The sequence below is a fragment of the Drosophila simulans genome, chromosome 3R (assembly GCF_016746395.2).
Source record: "Drosophila simulans strain w501 chromosome 3R, Prin_Dsim_3.1, whole genome shotgun sequence".
Classification (NCBI taxonomy): domain Eukaryota; kingdom Metazoa; phylum Arthropoda; class Insecta; order Diptera; family Drosophilidae; genus Drosophila; species Drosophila simulans.
Window position 1 is genome coordinate 4,487,308 of NC_052523.2, and position 20,276 is coordinate 4,507,583.

Genomic DNA, 20,276 nt, shown 5'->3' on the forward strand with positions numbered 1-20,276 from the left:
GGAATACATTACAGATCCCTATATACAACATAAAAAATTAAAATTACAAAACATATTGATACAATATATAGTTTATTGTTACCAAGGGTATATAATTTAATTCATGTCGGATAGTTTTAAGGTCTTGATTTTTAAAAACCATTTTTGCCCAAACTTTTGTATTAAAATAATCCCGCTCTTGTACGACTGAGTTTCTTAAAATCTCATTCGTGTTCTTTCTATTTAATAAAACCAAATACTATCTATGTTTCTGGGAATAAATAAGGACGAAAAATGAGAGTTATGATATCAATTTTGTCTATATCTATTTTAGATCCAATAATCCTACAGCCATTTCCTATCTGATGCTCTATGTTACTTAATTTGCAGGGTATTAATAGGCTCAATACAGTCCGACCATTGCAACGATTTTATCGATAGTTGATGCCGGGAATAGTTCATCGCTAAAGTCGAAGGCAATGTAAACAAAACAAACCGAGCAATGGACGATGTCGATGATCTGCGGATAAGCCAGCAGCAGCTTTTGGAGGAGATTTCGGCCCTCTTGCAGACCACAACGGAGCCGAGCGCCGCCAATGCACTGCAACTGAATCAGGAGCTCCAGCGCCGGCTCATGCAAGTGCGGACCAAAATTCTGGCCATGTTACAAGTAGTAAGGGCCCGCTTCTCCCGGAACGAGGACATCCTGGTGCGCCGGCTGCGACCTCGTTCCCATTTCGGCCCGCATTCCCTCAATCGTAGCGGGGCGATCTTGAGAAAGGGCACGTTTCGCTTCAAGGGTAACCTGTTTTTCCGAGACATCGATGGCCGAAGCTGTCCTAACAACGAGGATTACGAGGCGCGGTGCCACACGGAGATGTTTCCCACCGACTTTGACATGCACTCCAGGCACGTATGGACATTGCTGGACAAAAAAAATTTGATAATGGGTATAAAACAACAGGTGAGTGGACCCTTCGAGTGGTTCAGATTGATTGCCAAATACCCATTTAATAGCAATGAAAACTAATATCCTGTTTTATAAAAATCTTAATTCTCAGTTACTGGACCATAGGGCCCACAGTACGAATGCGTTGCCCAGCGGTAGTCTGAAGCGCAAGCCAATCGAGCGGCACTTAAGCACCCTGGTAAGTCTGCTGGCATCTGCGGATAGTAGCTTTAGCATCGACTGGAACCAGATCAGCACCCTGGACTTGGAATATCGGCACTCTCCGTATAGCTGCGAGGCAATGTGGAGGGTCTACTTAACACCAAATCTCAGGCGAGACAATTGGTCACCCGAGGAGGACGAAACTTTGATGGCGGTGGCCAATGCAAACAGGATGCAGAACTGGGAGCTGATAGCCGCGTCGCTAGACCGACGTTCTGACTATCAGTGCTTCGTACGCTTTCATACCGCCCTACGTTTTCTGATGGAGCCAAAGAACAGCCACCGCTGGAGCGATGAGGACAACGATAAATTACGGGCGATCGTTGATAGGAATACGGCAAACAGCGTAATTAACTGGAAAAAAGTCGTGGAGTACTTCCCGGATAAGTCCAAATCGACGCTGATTGGTCGTTACTACTACGTGTTACATCCTAGCATCAGTCACGGTGGGTACCAAATATATAGCATAATTTTTCATTTATTATTTCGCTCCTTTTGGACGGAGTTCTTTCGGCCTTTTCCCTCAACACTAATTAATTTTCGCATGCTACTTCAGAACCCTTCACTACCAAGGAGGACATGATGCTGTTCGCCGCCGTTGAAGAGTACAATGGAAAGTTTCACTGTTTTCCACGTTCTCTTTTCCCAAACCGGTCGTTAACCCAACTCCGAACTCGCTACCACAATGTACTGGCACAGCGCAACAAGACCGACTCCTGGTCCGTTCAGGACGACAGACGGCTGATGGGCTTCGTAACGCAATACGGGGCTTCCCAGTGGCTGAACTGTGCCACGTTCTTGGGCAATCACACGCGGACCAGCTGTCGAACGCGCTTTCTGGTCATCAAGAAATTCCTTGAACAAAATCCCAATGCAAATGTAGAAGACCTGCCACGCCGCCGATCGAAAAAGGTGTCCTCGGTTAACTCTGATAATTGGGCGCAGCGTTTGCGAGAGTGGCAAGATGACCCTGAGTCATTAGTTAATGACGAGCGCCCGAAAGGAACTCGGGTGCGAAGACCCAAGTCGAAGAAGGCTAAGATCGAGCCACAGGCAGAGAGTTTCTCAAGACTTACGAAAGTTGATAAAGAGCTGTGCAACTTCTTTAAGTTTGGTTACAATATGACGCTGAGCGCTCCAAAAACTTTTCCAGTTCCAAAAGACGTTTATAACTTTGCCTACGTGATCAGAGCTCTTGCATATAAGCCACCAATTCGACCATCGCTCTTACAAAACATATTTATGCCAAATGAAGTGCTTAAGTGCTATAACAGCATGATCCGAAACCTTCCGGACGAGGAAGGTGATTTGAAGAGCCCACTTTTGCCACCCAACTGGTCAACGATGATGGGGTTTCGGGCCTTATGCATACTCTCCGGAGATTGTCGCAAGAAGGAGGCGGAAGCACGTAGCTTCGAATATAATGAATCTTTACCACCCATCCAGCTTTTCCGCAAGCGGTTGCGAGCTCTTTTCTATCGCACCACTCTTCTCAGCCGCTTGGAATCACAATTCTTTACCGACTTACCATCAGCATTAGTTTCTTTACCACGCCCCAAACCCGATTATGCAAAACTGGGTACACATGTTGACTTAATCGATCCAGAGCCGGCAACACAGAATGATCTAAAATCCGAGCCGCTTAGCGAGGATGAAGTGATAAATACAGTCAAGCAGGAAGTGGAAATGGAATATATAGTTTCATAGGAACTATTAAGTAAATATGTACATATTGATTAATTAAAGCTTTAAAAGTTTATATTTTTTTTACTTTATATCGCGTTATATAATAGTTCATTACAATGGCTAACAAATAATTTATAAACTTGTAGGTACTTTTAATGTATTTCACATACAGCAAAATCAAATGCCGGACCGATGTGCATTAGGGTGGCTCATTTTTCTGAATGTTGTTTAAAAATATTGCTTAGGTTTGAAAAAAGGTATATTTATAGCAAAACGCCCTGCAAAACGAAACAATTTAATACACAAGCAGTCAAAAGAACTAATGTATATTTCAGTTGCCGTTTTACAATCCTTTCACAATGTAACCTTTATCTCGGATGTTTAGTTATTAGAGCAAAATTGTCTAAACCTTATTTTCAATATAAAAAGAACCGATCCATCCTATTGTACATGCGGTAACAATGCATTACAAAGCATTTTTATAATAGCAATAGCAGCTTGCGGATTATTTTGTTCGATTCCCGGAGGAGGCGCTCATTGGAAGTTACTGAAATCCGTCTTCAGCTTGATCGTAGGCTTCTGCGGCTTGGCCAGCAGGTTCCTCTGCGCCTCGCTTGCTTTTTGGGCAATGTTAATCGACTGCTGTTGGCTGCGAATGGCCGCTTCTAGTTTTTGTCGCAGTTCCGGTGTTTGACCCATTAGGGTCTTAAACTCCTGCGGATATTTCGGACCGATCTTCAGTAGCCACTGCAACGCCTGGTCGTGCAGCTGCCGTTGATACTTTGGCAGCGTCCGGAGTCGACTGGGTTCCGCTAGGAAGCCAATGAGCACAGGGACCAACAGAGTCAGCATTTGGATATCTGTGAAGTGTGGACAAGCAAACAATTAATATTATAATCTTAAGTTTAAGGGCTCGCTAAACGGAACATCAATTCACAGAGATGGACAAGTCGCGCCATCCCGTACTTTTACTTCATACGTGCAACATTTAAAGCGTAATCTTCATTGACAACAAGAACTAGGAACTATGCTATGGATTGGTGCATTGAAAAACATTGAGTGTGCAATAAACGTTGCAATTCATGGCTACAAGGCAGTTAAGATAACATAAATTAAAAAACGAATAGAATGTTCATATTTAGTGGTAGAAAAACAATTCCATTTCCAATTAGTAGACCAATGACAATGTAGTAAATTTACCACGCGTGTTTTTTTAACAAATTAAAACTTTAAGTGTTACGCTTTAACTGCCTTGTATTTATGAAACGCTTTTGTGACATGAAACATGTGAGTTAATGATCGAGCTCTTCTATTTACCTTGTAGCAAGTTCATGTTTCCTAACGTTTTTTTTTTTTTTTTATTTTTTGTTTAGTGTTTTGTAAATGATTTGTGAGTTGATAAAAAGAGAAGACAGAGAAAAGAGCAAATATATAATAACGTATTTCGTTTTCTTTTCCCATCGTGTGAAGTTTAAAATGAATGTACTTAACCAATACTTTGGCTGCGATCGAAGATATATTCGAGGAAAACAGATCGATGCGACAGAACAGCCTAATGGCAAATGCAAAGGCTATGCACAAGTTAAGTTGGAAAGGGGAGTGTTTCAACTATAAAGGCGGGCAAGGGGGTACTGCCATGAACTATATTCTAAAATGGGGTACTCCTGCACCAAATAAAAGCTATGTCAAATTTCAAACTTTCTAGTCATCCCTTTTATTATTCCAATCCTTCTATTATGACATAGTCGAGTTTCTGGACTATTAAATATCCGTTGCTCCATCTAGTAAAAGTGCGAAGAAGAAATTTAAAAAATATGGACATGGCCAGGTCGATTCGGCTTGTGATACTGAAAACGAATTTATATACTTTATAGAGCCGAAAACGCTTTCTACTACCTTTTTCATACTTTTCACTATTTTCCGTGAATTATAATTGCGAAATATATCCCTCCTAAATTCAAAGTTATAATAATTTAATCCAGTAATACACAGTAATAATCCACAAACGAAAACATGTTCTTAAGGTTATATGTAAAAGTATTCTTTCTCAAACAGGAGTACCCCGAGATTTAAAGAAAGACCACGCTGAATGATTTTTAAGTACACCCAGTTACTTACGGTTTTGCGGCTCCGACAAGTCTATAAGCTGTTCCACGGTAACGATGCTCTCCAGGGTGACCTGTAGCTCCAGTTCGCTTGTGGGCACCTTGCTGGACTCCGCATACAACGATTCGATTATCCTAGGCGCGAGTGCGTGGATGTAGGGTGTTGCCGTCTTCAATTCGGCCCGAGCGAAGATCGATCGAGTGGTCTCGATGCAGCGCAGCTTCACGGAGAGGTTCTCCGACTGCAGGCACTGCCGGAAGTGATTAATGCAGGGATATTGCAATGAAGGGGTAGCCACAACGGAGGCGGGCGTATGTAGGATGAAAACAGTGATGGCCAGCAGCATAGTGACCTCGTCGACTTTCCTTTCGTCGTTATCGCCTGCCGTTTTGGTGAGATCCACAATGGTGGCCAGGGCACTTTGAAGTAACTGTTGCCATTCCTCGGTTGTCTCCTCTACTTTAGCCCACTTGTGGACACAAACGGATCGCAAGCACTGCAGGGCAGACTTCACAGCACAAGTATTTGCCAAGATAGTACTATCTATGGCCGACTTGTTGGCGATTTCCTTAACGATACTGGTTGTCATATACAGGACGGTGGGCAGGATTGCAAGGGCACCTTTGGGAGTACACAAGTCCAGTAACTGTTCGACGCACTGCAGTCCGCTGGCTACTAGCAGGCCGTTTTCATCGCCCAGCACCGAGAAGAATGACGAGCCAGTGGCCATTTTGGCATAGGCAAAGTCCAGCTGCAAGCCGGACCCACCAGCTCCCTGCCTCGTGGGATTCATCGTAGGTATTTGGCGAACAAATAGGCAAAGACAAACCTCCAGAACGGCGTAGACATGCGAGCTTCCTGGCTGCATAGAATCATCTTCTCCATGTCGCTCTCCACCCTTTCCGTCCTCAGAATTTGCATTATCGTCCCGTTTCCTTTCTAAATCTTCCCTAGCAGCGCGGATTGTTTGCTTCAAAATTTCCACGCACAAAAGTTGTACGAGTAATTCATCTCTCGTCAGTATCTGACGATGTAGAACATGACAGAGTTCAATGGTTAAAGCCCGATCCTTGACCAACTGTCTCCTAGCCCAATCAGAATCAAAGATGCTGTGCAGTGAGCGAAGGCAGCTCACAATGTTTCTCGGCCTTTCTGAGCTTCTCATGCTGCAGAGTGCCTCCATGCAAATACCGAAGATCATATGGAAGCGATCCGCTGACAAAGATCCGTGAGTGATCTGATTATTGTTGGATTCCGCTGCGGCTTCACTCGTGTCTAGATGACGGGCGAATCCTTCATCCCTTAACCATAGTGCGGAGGCATAGAGGATGGGCGGCCAACTGGTCATGTAATGTGGTTTTGACGAATTAATTGTGTCCGTGGTGTAAAAGGCTCCTCCGTCGTGTGGTAGTTGGGATTGGAACTCCGCAGGTAGAAGCAGCAATGCGTGATCCTTCATAGCACTCAGCCAGTGTGTTGAAAGATTGTGAAGCTCAGGTTGCACTAATCCTAAAAGACTTTCACCCCTACTGTCAGGAACATCCGAGTCCGTTTCAAGATTGGTTAACGATTGTAAGCCGGACTGTTGGGATTGGAGATTCAGTAGGGAAGCCGGAGCCTTTCCATTTCCTATCATGGCCACAATATAAACCTCTGCCCACGCCTTTAAGATGCTTAGCTTCTCCAAAGTAGCCATGGATTCGTTATACAACTGAGTGCTGTTGGTTTTTGAGGAAAGCTTATCAAGGGAACTGACCAGCAGCTGGTGAACTCTTTTTAGATCCCCTATGTCGCGAGCCACTCCAGATCCAATCCACGCTGAGCAAACTTCACAAGCAGCAGCCGTCACATGAGAAGGGGTATCCGGCGCAAAAGCAGGACGCAAAGCAGCTCCCACCTGAGCCTGGAACTGCTCCAAGAGTAGGTGACCAGGGAACTCCGGTTCTGGAACGTTAGCGAATCGATCGATTATTTCTTGCAGAGTGCGCAATCCTTCTAATCTCAATTGATCCGAGTCCGAGGTGGCGGCCATAAAGGACATTCGAATAAGTTCCGCCAAATGGAGGATAAGGTAATCTCCACGAGAACGAATGAGTTGCTGTTCCTTAGCCTGCAGGAGATCAAAGTGCACTGAACTGGCAGCCTCACAGCTGGCTATGATACGTCGTACGCACTGGGCAGCGAAAACACGAGTGGGCCACCTTGGCTGCACTGCCGGATGGGTGGATGTGTTCTCCTCTGCTCTATATTCTGTTACATCATCAGCATACTCTTCCTCCTCGTCCTCTTCATCATCTTCTCCACCAGCCTCCTTGCTCTTGCTTTGTTCCCCAGCAGCGGGATCATCATTTAGTCCTCCTTCCACAGCAACGGTTAACACATTCTTGCAAAGACTCAACCAGGAGCTGAGATTATCTGCAGCCAGCATTTGGAGCATTGATGTAAGTGTATCGTGAATGTTTCTCAGCATCTCGGCATCCGTTTCGGTGTCGAGCAGTGAGAAAAGCAGTCCTGGAAGTCCATACTCCGTAATTACCAAATCGGGAAGTTGCTCGGCGTTAATAGTTAAAGCTAATTCACACACTTCCTTAGCTTCCCGATGGGCCAACTGCCGGAGACAGGAAACTGAGGCCTTGCGAAGTATGAAATAGTTACAGGCTAGCATTCCAACCAGCGTGGGTACCAACTCCTCTAGTTGCAGAGATTTACTGGCAAAAAGATGTAGCTGCTGCAGGCAGCCAATAGCCTCAGCTTGCACAAGAGGATCCGAGTGTGATTGAAGAAGGGCTGCTGAGCAGAGGAATGATCCTCTCATGCTGGCCACTGCGCCGCCTCCTCCTTGCAACTCCGGTCCCACGGTGGTGATCAAAGCATTGACTACGCGGCCCACACACTGATGTACATCAACATGAGCGTGGGGTACGGTAAGTAGGAGTTTCAGGCACAGCGTCAGAGTTGCCTCCACGTAGCCGCGGAACATTGGTCCTCCAGAGTCGGCAATCTGCGCTAGAGCATACAGCGACCAAGCCTGTACCACTGGCGATGCACTATCTTGACCCAAGGCCAGAAGGATAGATACACTGGTGCTCAGATGCTGCGACGAGCCCATGCCACCCACATAGCGATGCAGGCAGCCCAGTGCATGTGAATGTCCAGTCCTTGTGACCACATCTCTGGCGGATTTTAGTTTATCAAAACTATTTTGAGCCAACTCCGCGGTAAAATGAGAATCTCCCACAACCTGGGCTAATCGACCCAAGGCCTCTCCAGCCGCACAACGTATGGTAGAGTTGGCACTCGTCAACGAAGCAACTACCAATGCCGTGGCACTCTTTCGAACATCTTCCTGGCCAAGGCTTGTCTTGCTATCTGTCAGATTTTTTAGAGCGCAAAGCAGAGCCGTAAAGATATTCATTTGGACGGCTTCTTGGCGACTGCTCTTGGCCTGGCGAATGCACTCAGTAAAGTGCTCCAGCATTTGAAGCCTATGCTTGTTTGCCACTTTCGGAAAGATGGTTCCATACAGAGTCACTGCCATATCGATCACTGCTACTCCGAGTGGCAATGGTCCTGGACACTGTTGTGCCTTGCTGATCTGCTGGATGTTGCTTCCTCCACCGCCGTTGCTTCCACCAGTAGATGTTCCTGATGAACTATTCGAACTGGATCCATTGCCTTGGGCAGACCAACTGGGACGGTACAGACAGCATGGATCGTGCTCTAAAGCTCCAGATCCCGCGGCGCTATTGGGTTGCAGCTAAAAACAACGAAGTTTTAATTAGTAATGCTACTTATTAATCTGCAGTTTATCTTAGTAACCACTTATGACAATAAGATAATTCAAATTAACTATACAAAATTCATGCATGCAACAAAAAGCAACAAAATCGATGCTGAAATGATTTTCTCAGCAAAAATGAAACGGCTGAAAACATTTTTAGAAGATTAACAACAAATACGCTTACTAAAGAAAATAGAATAACACACTTGGAAGTTTATCCAATTTTCAACATTTAAATTCATGCTCAAATAAGAATCAAAATTAATTCCGATATGTTGAGTAATAAATATAAGGTAAGATATAACCACTCAATAGAACTCGAAACAAACACTGGTAGCAGATATTGCACTCCACTTACATGCTCGCCATCGACTTTGCGATTGGGCTCCATCTTTGGATATGCACAATTATAGAGAGAAGGGTGGAAAAACAGTGAATTGGGGTTCGCGGATAGACAGTTGGTTGAGCGTACACACACATGTATAGGAAGATATACCTAAGCTCCCAAATTAAACCCACCTGATCCTCAATGGTGCGATGATTAGTTTCCTGCAGCCAGGTGCCCAATATGATCGAATCATCACCATGACAAAGCGTCCGCAACAATGAGTTCGTAGTGTTGGCCGCGTTATCCGAAAGAGTAAACTCCGAGACGAGCATGCGAAGAAGATGCGTGTAGGAGGCCTCTAGCGCATTAGCCGGCAGCAGAGTCAGCGTTTCAAAGAGACGAAGCCGCACCATAGCTGCCGGAGCCTTTAGCTGGGTTCCATAGCTCTTCAGGACAGATGCCAAGCTGGAAAAAAAGTATCAATAAGCGGGACTGATAAACTGCAGGTTAAAGATGAAACTCACTTGACCAGCATGGCCAGGGCGCTTTCGATGGGGGTGAGTAGTCGTCTGGTTATGTCTTCGTTCAGCAGATCCGGGCAATTAAGCAAGAAGCTGTGCATTACAGAAAGAGCTCCAGCTCTGCCCTCTAGCGTCACCTGCCAGGTGAAGGCATCGCCGCGCGCCTTTTCCGATTCAAGCTCTTTGTTGGACCGGGGGAAAGAGTTCCGCCACAGTAGCAGCATCCGCGGCAGCAAGCCCTTTACTACCGGCGATCCCAAAGTCATTATAGCTCCAATTAATAGCCAGCCGGCCTGGGTACGGTGCAGCGACATGCGGCTATTCTGGGAAGCAGATCGCAGCAGTTCTTCCGCACAGTTGAACACAACCTTTCCCTTTGTGTGGGGTATGCCCAAAGGCGAGTACCGAACGCTTCCCAAAATTGCCGCCAAAGCGCAGCTATATCCGGCCATTGCTTCTGGCGAGGATCGCATCTGCTCGATGGCCTCCACAAAGCGATCAATCAGTGGCGTAATTTGCCCAGGAACCGCCACACAAGCGCATCGTAAGCACCAAGCGGCAGCTAAACGGGCAGCGGCGCAGGGATGTACCAAAACGGCACAGGTGGCATCGATCGCTTGCAGGGATTGATCTCCCAACAAGTTCTGTGCCGTGGTTCCTAATCCAATAAGTAGGGAACTCAATTCCTGAAGGGCACACACCAGCAGGTGCTGACTGAACAGTGTTTCTTGATTAGAATCCTTGGCGTTCTCCGGATTAAAGTCAATTGAGTTCATCTGTTTGGCTACCAGATGGACCAGTTCCTTGCAGGCAGCGCTCTGCGCCTTTTCGCCTAGCATCTTGCCAATTGTTGATCGGAGTATAAAGCTGATGCATTTCCGTGAATAAACTGCATCCACGTGGGAGCACGCTGCCTTTGGATTGGCCACCAGATCCAAAACGTGAGCCAGAAACGTGCTTAACTGTCGTTCCAACCAAACGCTGCCCATGAATTGCACGAAAACCACATATGCATGCGTTACACCAACTCGAACCTCACGGTTGACTCCTGAGCTGCCTTTGATAATCTCTCCGGTGCCCTTGAGGAAAGAGGCGCCACCACGAAGGAAACCTGACATCAGAATGCCCAGAGCCTCATCCAAGGAAACCAAACGTTGTGTAGCTCCCTTGGCCGCTTGTATAGCCACCGCTTGTCCCTGTTTCTTTTTGCTTGTTGCGGCTTCTGCCAGTTGTTGAGTATAGGCCAGAAGTGTTCCCAGCAGCTGAGCTACCGCACATCGCACTTCATAGTTGCTGCCGTCGAAGGCTCGGAAGCACAATGTTCCCAGGCTTTCCAGCTCCGTCTGGTACAGGAATGGAGCACTGTATATCATTTTGAGAATGCAGCGGGCTGCAGCCACTCGAACAGCCATAACTCGGTCCAACAGGCAATGCTTGGCCGCCTTGTAAATATCTTTGTGCACGTTGGCAATGGCGGTGCCCATGCCAGCGCTCACCTTCTCCAGCGTGTGCATGATCTCAATCCGCGCCTGCGACTCAGCGTTGCGAAGCGTTCGAATAAGGATCTGCACCGTATCCTCGTAGGTGCGGCCCATCATCCTACCCAGCTTCTCATACATCGAGCCCAGCACGCAGATGGCGGCACTTGGGATAAAAGAGACTCAGTTTCGACTTTTATATTTTTATATATGCAATATACTCACAGCTTGGTGGGCAAGTAGCTGGGCGAGTCGTCCTTGTTCTTCAGGATGTCATTGCAGGCGTTGACGGTGTCAAAAAGCATGAAGGTGTCACCGACGGAGAATAGCGTGGCCAACGCGCTAGCAATGAGCTTACGAATCGGCGGACCTGGAGCACCCTGGATTCGTTCAGAGAGCTGCTGCACTAGCTTCTTCTGGCTCGCCTTGATCTCCGCTTTGGACACCAGTGGCAGGGCCTTCTCTAAGTAGCGCAACCATTCCAACTCGAACACAGGCCGCTTGTGTTCGGGCAACTGCTTGAGAGCATCCTCATTAAGGGTCAAAGTGTGGGCCAGCTCCATTTCGGATATGGCGTCCTCCTCGGTTTCCGAGCGTCCCCTCGCGGATGAGGCGGAAAAATGGTCGCTGTTTATAAACGATCTGCAGAGCAAGCGAGAAAAAATAACAATAAAAATTGCGGAATGTTTCATCAATTAAACGCAACATATGGTTGATGAGTGTGTTCGCTACGAATCGGTCGGCCTTTGACCTTGCCATTTGAGTCTACTAGTACGGACAGCTGCATTATCGATTACAATTTGTTGATCACATTTCAAAATTTGCTTTGTTATTTTGTACTATTTTAAGTGGTAAATCCATTTAATGTATATATCAATATCTAACAAATATATATTGAACATGCGTAAGTATGTCACTTGAAAAATAGCACTAGTTCTTCCAAGCCATATATGTACATATAGTTATAAAATAGATAGAAATTTGCCAAGAAAACGAGTTTATTAAATGTAATTATTAAACATATAAGCCTTTATATGTTTATAGCAGAAACGTTGGAAATTGTGTCCGTTAAACAAAGCAAATATGCCTTAAAAGCTTGCCACTAATAAGTAGACCAATCACTTTACGGAATATACATTTATGTGGAGAAGGGGCGCAGCGCGGCAGTTCCCCGTGGTATTGTGTGGAAAAGTATGCATCACTCAATCTATATATACGGCAATGATGACGGTGATGAAGTCAACCCAGAAACATATTCAAATGTATCGATGCGCCGCCAAGCGTCGAACGGAAACTGCTCTGGTAGGGAGACTAAGAAGTCTACCCCCCACCCACCACCGCCCTATTTTCTTGTTTTATCCACACACCCACTCTCACTGCCACCCAGCTTTGATAAGTGCGGGAAAGAGCTGTCGCCTTGGGCTCGATAGCAGCGCCCGTTGACACAGATGGCGGCAAAGTCAAGAGGAGCCAAATTATTAAACCGAAACAAAGACTTTTCCTTCGGAAAATCAAAGGGGTACGAAGCGGCGGCGGCGACTCTTGTCCTCGTCATTTGTGTGCAATGTGCGAAATGATGTCCGCCGGCTATGGGTAATGGGGTAAGCGAAGACAATGGGAAGGATGTACGGGAGGTGGGCTGCAATTTTAATGGTGGGGGCGTTGGAGCACCATGGTGCTCGGGAAGGTCGTATGCAGTAATTGCTTTTCTGGAAACATCCAGTCATGTAAAAGTGCCTTTATTAGTCTAAGTTTCATATATTAATTCTTAGTTGACTGCACAGTTAAAGGAATATATATGGTCAACGCTTAGTTAGTTTGTTACGCAACATTTTTGAGTCATTTATAGGTATTGTGAATCCTTACAAAAAGAGTTATTTAGTCCTCAGCCTGATTTCAGACTTATTTCATTCATTTTGTGAAACATTTTTTGTCAGGAGTATGTGTAATTTCCTATGACTAATTGTCGGCCTTTTTAAGGGTATGTCGTGCCTTGGGGTTATTGGTTCCAAGGGGTTTCTGTTCGTTGCAGCTCCTTCTCTCTGCTTTGTTGTCTTTGGTCTTTGTTTGCGGTTTTTGCCTCGAGTGCTTGTGTGGCATGTTGCACAAGGCACATACTCTCATAATGCATACAATAACAGTCGCGGAACTAGCACTGCGAAATTAGGTATCAGATTATGCTGTTTTAAAAGCTAACTGACAATATTGTATCTTAAGCCTGCTGTGACTAAAGATTTTGTTGTGAGGCTGATTAGCAATAATGAGATTTGTTTAATTTTAAACAGATTTACTAGTCATCATTGAGATATTTCTAATACGTAAATGTTACTAAAGTGATGTTACTAAAGTGACGTAAATGTTACTAAAGTGATGAGTATTTTCTTTGGTTTTTAAAGCAACACTGACTAAATTTAATGCCCTATTTCATATTCGATACAATACATTATGAATGAGTATTTCAGCGCTATTATTTTGTTCAACGCTGTGTGTACACACAAGGCGAAATAATCCTCTGGCGTGAGGACACCGAACCATTGACGTCTGCAGGCTCGAGTTACATAAGACGCCGTCGGGCTGCTGCACCGCCCCCTTGGCGACCACTTTCCCGCCCACAAGAGGAAAACAAGTAAAACCTGTAAGGTGCAGCCCAGCGAGGGAAAAGAAACCAAGAAGCAGCCACAAACTGAAATCCCGGCTAGACTTGTCCTGTGCAATACGGGAACATTAGGGTGACTCGTTCGCCGGTGAGTGGTGAATTCTTTTGGGTGGTGGTGGTGGTGGTGGCTGACTTTTCCACTTTTCACCCCCCTCGCCCATCCCACCCTCCAGCTTTGTTTTTGTTTTCTTCCTGCATTTACCTGCGCGCCTCGGAGATAACTTTGCGCAGAAATTGCGGCGTGCGTGCAAAGTTTAAGTTTTCCATTGTTGTGATTTGCTGTGTCTTCACATTTCCAGAAAACTTTCTTCGCCTTTTCTCTCGCCAATCTGCAGCAGCCTGCAACTTTCACACAAATCGATAACTCTTCCACAAAAGCACTTTCAGCACAAGTTTTTAACTGCCCCAGTGGATTTTTTTATTTTTTTTGTATTATTGCCGTTTTGCATTCAATTACACTAGCACAATTAATTCCTCAATAGCTTGTCACTCGAAAAGTCACTAAGTGGCGAAAAAATAAAACCGAATTAGAGGAGATTACAGGCGCAACTCTGGAAAAGAAGCAGGCCCAGACCAGATCCGCTTACACTTGCTTCGCGCACCGAGTACAAAAACAAAATGAAATGGAAGAGCGCTGGCGAGCACAAACTACCAAGTAAAAAATTGCTCTCTCTTAATACCCTTTCTGAAGATAACATCGCTCTTGCCAAATTTTAGGCACCCCCTTCGTTCAGTTCTTTATATATCTTTTTCTTCTTTCTTTCCCAACGAATAGAATGGAATTTTCCTTGAGTACATTTATTAATGAATTAATTTGTATTTTATTAATTTATTATTTAATGAAATCAACAAAATATAGTTGAAAACATCAAAATAACATTTGGTAAAATACTGTGAACGTGTCTTCCTCATTGCAAATATTTCCAAAATATTTTAGGTCTTGGATAACGGCCTCTAAAAGTGTATACACAGTTCGAGTAAGCAAATGTACAAATTTCAAAGTGAGAGAGCACCAAAACAAAATAAAATCAAAGAGCGGCGCAAAGAACACGGGAAAAACACCCGTTGTGGTGCACGTTTGAGAAGAGTACAAGTGGGTGGCAAGTGCTGCCGGAAGAGAGCGGGCGATGACGTCGCACACTAGAATCGCAGCTGATTTAGCAACAATTTGCAGCCGGTTGCACCGTGATAGACTTTTAGGCACATTAACACCGATGTCCGCACACACCCGCATTGGCGTGAACTATGTCAATGTGTCAGTTAAGTCGTTTGGACGATTCGGTGCTAGGGTGAAGTGGGGCCCCAGGGGCGAGTGTCCTGCGATAAATGTCCTGCTTTCTTTGTCCTAAGAGAACACTTTCTGCGGCACTTTCGGCCGTAAAGGGTCTGCCGACTGATGTAGAATCGGACCCAAATTCAAATTCAATCAGAAAAAAAAGTTCTATACTTAATTTGCTAAAAAGCAGATACTGAAAAGAGGTTATTTAGGTTTTATGAAGACGAAAAAAAAAAAATATTTAGGGCGAATACGTCGCTAGTAGCAAGTCAAATTATATTTCAACCCGCGACTCACAGATTAATCCCAAGATTAATCAAATCTATAAGTTCCAAGGCTGATTTAACAGCTACAAAATAAAGGGGGGAACACAAATCGGGTTATAGTTGCTTCGATTTTTATTGAAAATGTTAGAAACCTTTCACAAGGCCCCCATTAATCTCCAATAATAAAACAACAATGTACTACAAATTATGTATAAACAAATCTTTGTACATTGTCTAATATTTCTAAAAAAAAATGTGCTCAAATAAATAATATATACTATTTTATCAGCGCTTGTTTCAAACTGATTTTGGATAACTATTCCCCAAAACAAAAATTCGAATTTATCAAAATACACACACAAACATAAGGTCAGTTGGTCCCTCGACTTTATTGCGACTTATCCTAGGAGCTTAAGGTAAAAACTGCATGCTGGGAATAAAAGTCAATGCCTTGGAGGTGGGGCTTTTAGGATTCCCCAGATCTTTGGCGATTCCCTGCACGCGGGCCACCACGTCACTGCGCTGGATATCGCCCCGGTCCAGCATCCTTTTAAATAGAGTATACAATTGCCTGGCCGCCGAAACCTGTGACAAGGCATGCAGCTCCACCAGCAGATCCTCGGAATATCCCTCGTACTTGCTCAGACTCGCCGCCTTGGCATCGCGCTTTAGCAGATCGTAAACCAGCAGGAAATCCACATAGGGCTTGGTGGGAGGAACCCTCTTTTTGCCTGCTATCGAGGCGGTGCTCCATCGATCCATCGCGGACTCAGAACCGAAAGCGGCCCGTCCGTAGTTATCGTCGTAGAGACGCAAAAAGTTATCCAGTGACTCCACATCGTTGGTAAAGTCGTAGCGCTCGCTTTGAATATCACGGATCAAAGACAAAGGCAGGTTATCGAAGTCGCCATCATCTTCGATTTCTGCAAATAGATCGTTGCCCTCAAGAGACTTTTCCGGCGGCGCAGTTGGTGCAAAAATTGCCGGACGGTGCGGCACAGTGGGTGGCGATGTGGGTCTCTCGGTAGTGGATGTTCTCTTCGGGGTCTCCCACCAACTTGGCGGTTGCCACCAGCCCATGCCACCAGATCCAGACGCACCTGCTCCAATCGGTCGCCTTGTGGTAGTGGTTCTCATCCTCGTGGGCAACGGTGTAGATGGCCGCGGATTTGCAGTGGTGGATACCACACCTTCATCATCCGCACTAAAAGCAGGCTCCACCGTTGTGCTGGATAGCGGCTCGTACTGCAGCAGATCAATATAGTATGCCAAGGCCTGCATGGAGGCGGGCAGATAGCTGGTCAGTAGGTTAGCCGGCGCCACTGGAGCCACTAGGTGACCCACTAGAAGCACCACCAGCATTGGACGAAGCGTTAGCCCACTGCGCATTTCTCGCTTTTCTTACTTTCTTCTGGCGGGAACGGTTTGCTCTGGGGGAATGGAGGCACTCAACTGAAGCGACTCTTCCCAGCAGCCAGCGAGCATCAGTAGTTGGCTCTGTATCTGTCTTTGTCCCCGTATCTGTATCTGGTTTCCAAAATGGGTGACAGCGGGTTCGGCTTTAGTTTATACTCTTTCAAAAGGTATTTCAATACGCAGAAAATATTAAAAAAAATCTTTAGGGCAAACGATTACTACTAATCTGTATTGATTTTATATCAGTGTGAGTATCATCATAATCATCTATTCCTATTAAAAAATGTAATTAAAGCAATACTTCTTGCTTTTCTGTTTCAAATCTCACTTGCCCTAATGAAATAAATAAGAATGCATCCCTTTAACATAAATGATTTCTGAGCATACTTATAGCTTCGGTGTTTGGCTTCATCTTTTCACCTGCGTTTTTTTGGGGGTTTTAGCAAACTCGTTGAGTGAAGAGGCCAGCGACCGCGATCGCCGCTTGTTGCGTAAATTTTGTAACCACCGACTGTTGGCGGAGAATGTTGTTCTTGGAAAGAGTGAAAGATGTTCCGTTGCCAAAAGAACCAGTTTGGTCATAAATATGCAAAGTGTGCACAAACACAGACAGAAAGCAGGCGAACCGCAAATAAACCTGATTTTGGGTGCTTTATTTATTTGCAAGGAGTACAAAAGCACTTACATCAAATGAAATGCATCTTTGGTGCAGTTTAAGAATCACTTGCAAGCGTTACACTTTGAGAGCCACTGATGACCGCTGTCGATCAAAAAAGGAGAGCAAGAGAAGCCGGCAAACAGCTGTTTGAGAAGCATTAACCTGTTGTTGTTGCTCTTGTGTTTCTGGCTAGATGAGTTTTCGCTTTTTTTCGAGCAAATTGGAGCAAGGTAAACGAGTAAGCATAACGGGTTTCCTACGCAGACTGTGCCACTGTTTTTTTTTAGCACAGGCATAACGGTCTCACACACGCACATCTAAACTTTTTGCACTTCCGCCTGGCCAATTAGCACTTAATAGTGTCATGTGTATTTGTTGACGCGTCAGAACCATACACACACACACACAGGTAATAATTTCACTGGCACACTCCCACACCCAAATTGGCCCCATGCAAATGGTTGCTTTGTTTTCAATTTCGACGTGCTTTCAGGCTCAACTCACCGTTTTACTTGGCGCACAAACAAGTTTACACTTTAAATCACACTCTTCACATGGTTATTGCTTTTAGTTTACTGGAAAAATTGCATTTTTCACGAATTTTCACTGCGCTGCGATATGTGTTGTGTAGGCTAGCTCGATAACTTTGGCCGATGGCGATAATCGAAACATTTGCCTACGTTTCAATGTGAATGAGAAACAGCTGTTTGTTGATTGCACGTGTGTTTACTTTTTTTTCGTTTATCTAAACGCTCCAGAATTTCTGTGCACAACTTTGTAAATTACAGATAAATAATACAGGAAACATGGCCAGGAGACCAGAGCATTCGGCACCGCCAGAAATTGTGAGTATACGCCATAACGTACTGGCCATAAAGTGAACCCTCAGTAATTTTGTATTCCTTTAGTTCTACAACGATGATGAGGCCAAGAAATATTCCACAAAGTGAGTAGGTTAGTTAAATAAATGATCGAACTCATAAGAACCACAATTTTTTTTAGCACCCGCATCATTGAGATCCAAGTGGAAATGGCTGAACGTGCCTTGGAACTATTGGCGCTCCCGGATGATGATGAGTCTCGCTTGATTTTGGACATCGGCTGTGGTTCTGGACTCTCAGGAAGCGTTCTTGAGGACAGCGAGCATATGTGGATCGGCATAGATATTTCAAAGTCTATGCTCGATATCGCCGTGGAACGCGAGGTTGCTGGGGATGTCATTCTGGGAGACATGGGCGAGGGAATGCCCTTCAAGCCGGGCACCTTCGACGGCGCCATCTCGATCTCTGCCCTCCAATGGCTCTGCAATGCGGACAAGTCGTATCACAATCCGCACAAGCGCCTCCTGAAGTTCTTTACCACCTTGTTCTCGTGTCTGACACGTACCGCGCGAGCTGTCTTCCAATTTTATCCGGAGAACTCCGATCAGATCGAGATGGTCACCTCGCAAGCCATGAAGGCGGGATTCTACGGAGGATTGGTTGTCGACTATCCAAACTCTGCCAAGGCTAAGAAGTACTACCTGGTGCTCATGACTGGAGGATCTGCTGAGCTGCCGCAGGCTTTGGGTTAGTATTAATAATTATTATAGAAAAATAATAATTACCTTTCACATCATTGCTTTTGTAGGCTCAACTGAAGAGGAACGTCGTGTAAACTATATAAAGAAACGTGATGCTTGCCGTGAGGCTCGGGGAAAAGCCCCAAAGAAATCCCGCGATTGGATCCTAGCCAAGAAAGAGCGTCGACGTCGCAAGGGTTTGGAAACCCGTCCTGATACTAAGTACACTGCACGCAAGCGCAGCGGCAAATTTTGAATAAAGTGTTTACATTTAAAATTAGTGGCAGACCTAATCTCTAAGGGCGGCTTTGTCTATATGCTTTAGATCTTGAGTCAGATTAAGGATATTACGATTCCGTTTAATGTTTATATATGTATGAGTCCCGCTTCTATTCATCCGAAGTAAAACGGACACATCTCTTATTCACAAAAATATATTCTTTCGAATTTAATTCATTTAACTTAAGTCTATGTACGCTGAGGACTAGAGAATTCTAAGATTGCTTCCCAACCAGTTTTTGCTCTCGCTCTTCTTTATCGCGTCTGTGTCGTTCCTCCGCTTTCTTTTTGGGAGTGTCGTAGGAGCTCTCGGCGAGGAACATCAGGTATACGGCCACTCCGGCAAAGATAAAGGCCAGCAGGACCATGTCAGTCTGGCCTGATATCTTGTTGGTTTCCCTTTGCACCTTAATTCGATCGTATTTGGCCTGGGCGGCTTGTCTTCGGTCAAATGATTTACCGTAGTGATTTCGGGACCACTCGTCGAAGTCATAGATGGGCGTACGACCCTCAGAGTCAGATACACGCGATTTCTGAAAACGCGACTTGTAAAACTTAGTCTCCGCATCGTCCTCGACTACGGGTTCCGCTACATCGTGAACATCTTGGGCATATTGGGCACCCGCCGTATGCACGATTCCCTTGTCGTAAAGTCGACGCAGCCGATAGTTTCCCAGAATCTCATAAGCCTGATTGATCTCCCGGAATTTCTTGGCTGCGCTCTCACTTCCTTGGTTCCTGTCCGGATGGTAGAGCATCGATAGCTTATAGTAAGCTGCCTTGATTTCGTTCTGCGTGCACTGACGCCTGATTCCCAGTGCGTCGTAGTGGCTCATCTGGTGTCGTTGACTAAGGTAGAGTCCGCGAAGCAGGAGCAGAGGTCGCCACAAAATTGGGCTGTGCTGGAACATCTTGGATGTGTTCTTACGCCCGCTTCACTTGTTTTGGTTTCGTTATATCACATGAAAATTAAAAACAAATCAAATCAGCTGTTTGAACTTGAACTTGTTCACCCTCGCCAGCGTTGTTATCGATAGATCGATTGTATGCTGAACCAGTGGTGCAGGTACAGCAAAAATCAGCCGAAAGAGGAAAAAGGGCTTGAAATTGATTA

At 45.3% G+C, this 20,276-nt stretch overlaps 5 protein-coding genes across 9 annotated transcripts; 2 read left to right on the plus strand and 3 right to left on the minus strand.

Annotated features, from left to right (window-relative positions):
• The first annotated feature begins 420 nt into the window (after positions 1 to 420).
• LOC6727160 lies at positions 421 to 2,909 on the plus strand. Its single transcript, XM_002102517.4, has 3 exons — positions 421 to 943; positions 1,041 to 1,596; positions 1,707 to 2,909. Exons 1-3 carry the CDS (start codon positions 482 to 484, stop codon positions 2,855 to 2,857), a joined length of 2,169 nt encoding a protein of 722 aa, XP_002102553.1. The 5' UTR covers positions 421 to 481; the 3' UTR covers positions 2,858 to 2,909.
• Positions 2,891 to 17,965, minus strand: LOC6727162 (HEAT repeat-containing protein 5B). Of its 5 annotated transcripts, none has more exons than XM_016175818.3 (8): positions 17,827 to 17,965; positions 11,276 to 11,692; positions 9,576 to 11,216; positions 9,243 to 9,516; positions 9,082 to 9,114; positions 4,955 to 8,699; positions 4,154 to 4,174; positions 2,891 to 3,696 (listed from the first exon to the last, which is right to left on the minus strand). In XM_016175818.3, the coding sequence occupies exons 2-8, from the start codon at positions 11,611 to 11,613 to the stop codon at positions 3,371 to 3,373; spliced, it is 6,378 nt and encodes a 2,125-aa protein (XP_016033652.1). In that variant the 5' UTR covers positions 11,614 to 11,692; positions 17,827 to 17,965; the 3' UTR covers positions 2,891 to 3,370. The 5 variants fall into 5 exon arrangements, with proteins under 5 accessions (XP_016033652.1, XP_016033649.1, XP_016033654.1 ...); XM_016175815.3 differs by lacking the exon at positions 17,827 to 17,965 and adding an exon at positions 13,909 to 14,313; XM_016175820.3 differs by lacking the exons at positions 9,082 to 9,114; positions 17,827 to 17,965 and adding an exon at positions 13,909 to 14,313.
• Positions 15,614 to 16,869, minus strand: LOC6727163. The gene has a single exon (XM_002102520.4). It carries the CDS (start codon positions 16,635 to 16,637, stop codon positions 15,660 to 15,662), a length of 978 nt encoding a protein of 325 aa, XP_002102556.1. The 5' UTR covers positions 16,638 to 16,869; the 3' UTR covers positions 15,614 to 15,659.
• Positions 17,966 to 18,026: 61 nt separating the features above from the next.
• LOC6727164 (probable 18S rRNA (guanine-N(7))-methyltransferase) lies at positions 18,027 to 19,163 on the plus strand. The gene is made up of 4 exons (XM_002102521.4): positions 18,027 to 18,167; positions 18,231 to 18,268; positions 18,325 to 18,890; positions 18,952 to 19,163. The coding sequence occupies exons 1-4, from the start codon at positions 18,129 to 18,131 to the stop codon at positions 19,137 to 19,139; spliced, it is 831 nt and encodes a 276-aa protein (XP_002102557.1). The 5' UTR covers positions 18,027 to 18,128; the 3' UTR covers positions 19,140 to 19,163.
• Positions 19,164 to 19,301: 138 nt separating this feature from the next.
• LOC6727165 (dnaJ homolog subfamily C member 30, mitochondrial) lies at positions 19,302 to 20,225 on the minus strand. Its single transcript, XM_002102522.4, has one exon. The coding sequence runs from the start codon at positions 20,071 to 20,073 to the stop codon at positions 19,378 to 19,380; it is 696 nt and encodes a 231-aa protein (XP_002102558.1). The 5' UTR covers positions 20,074 to 20,225; the 3' UTR covers positions 19,302 to 19,377.
• Positions 20,226 to 20,276: the final 51 nt, after the last annotated feature.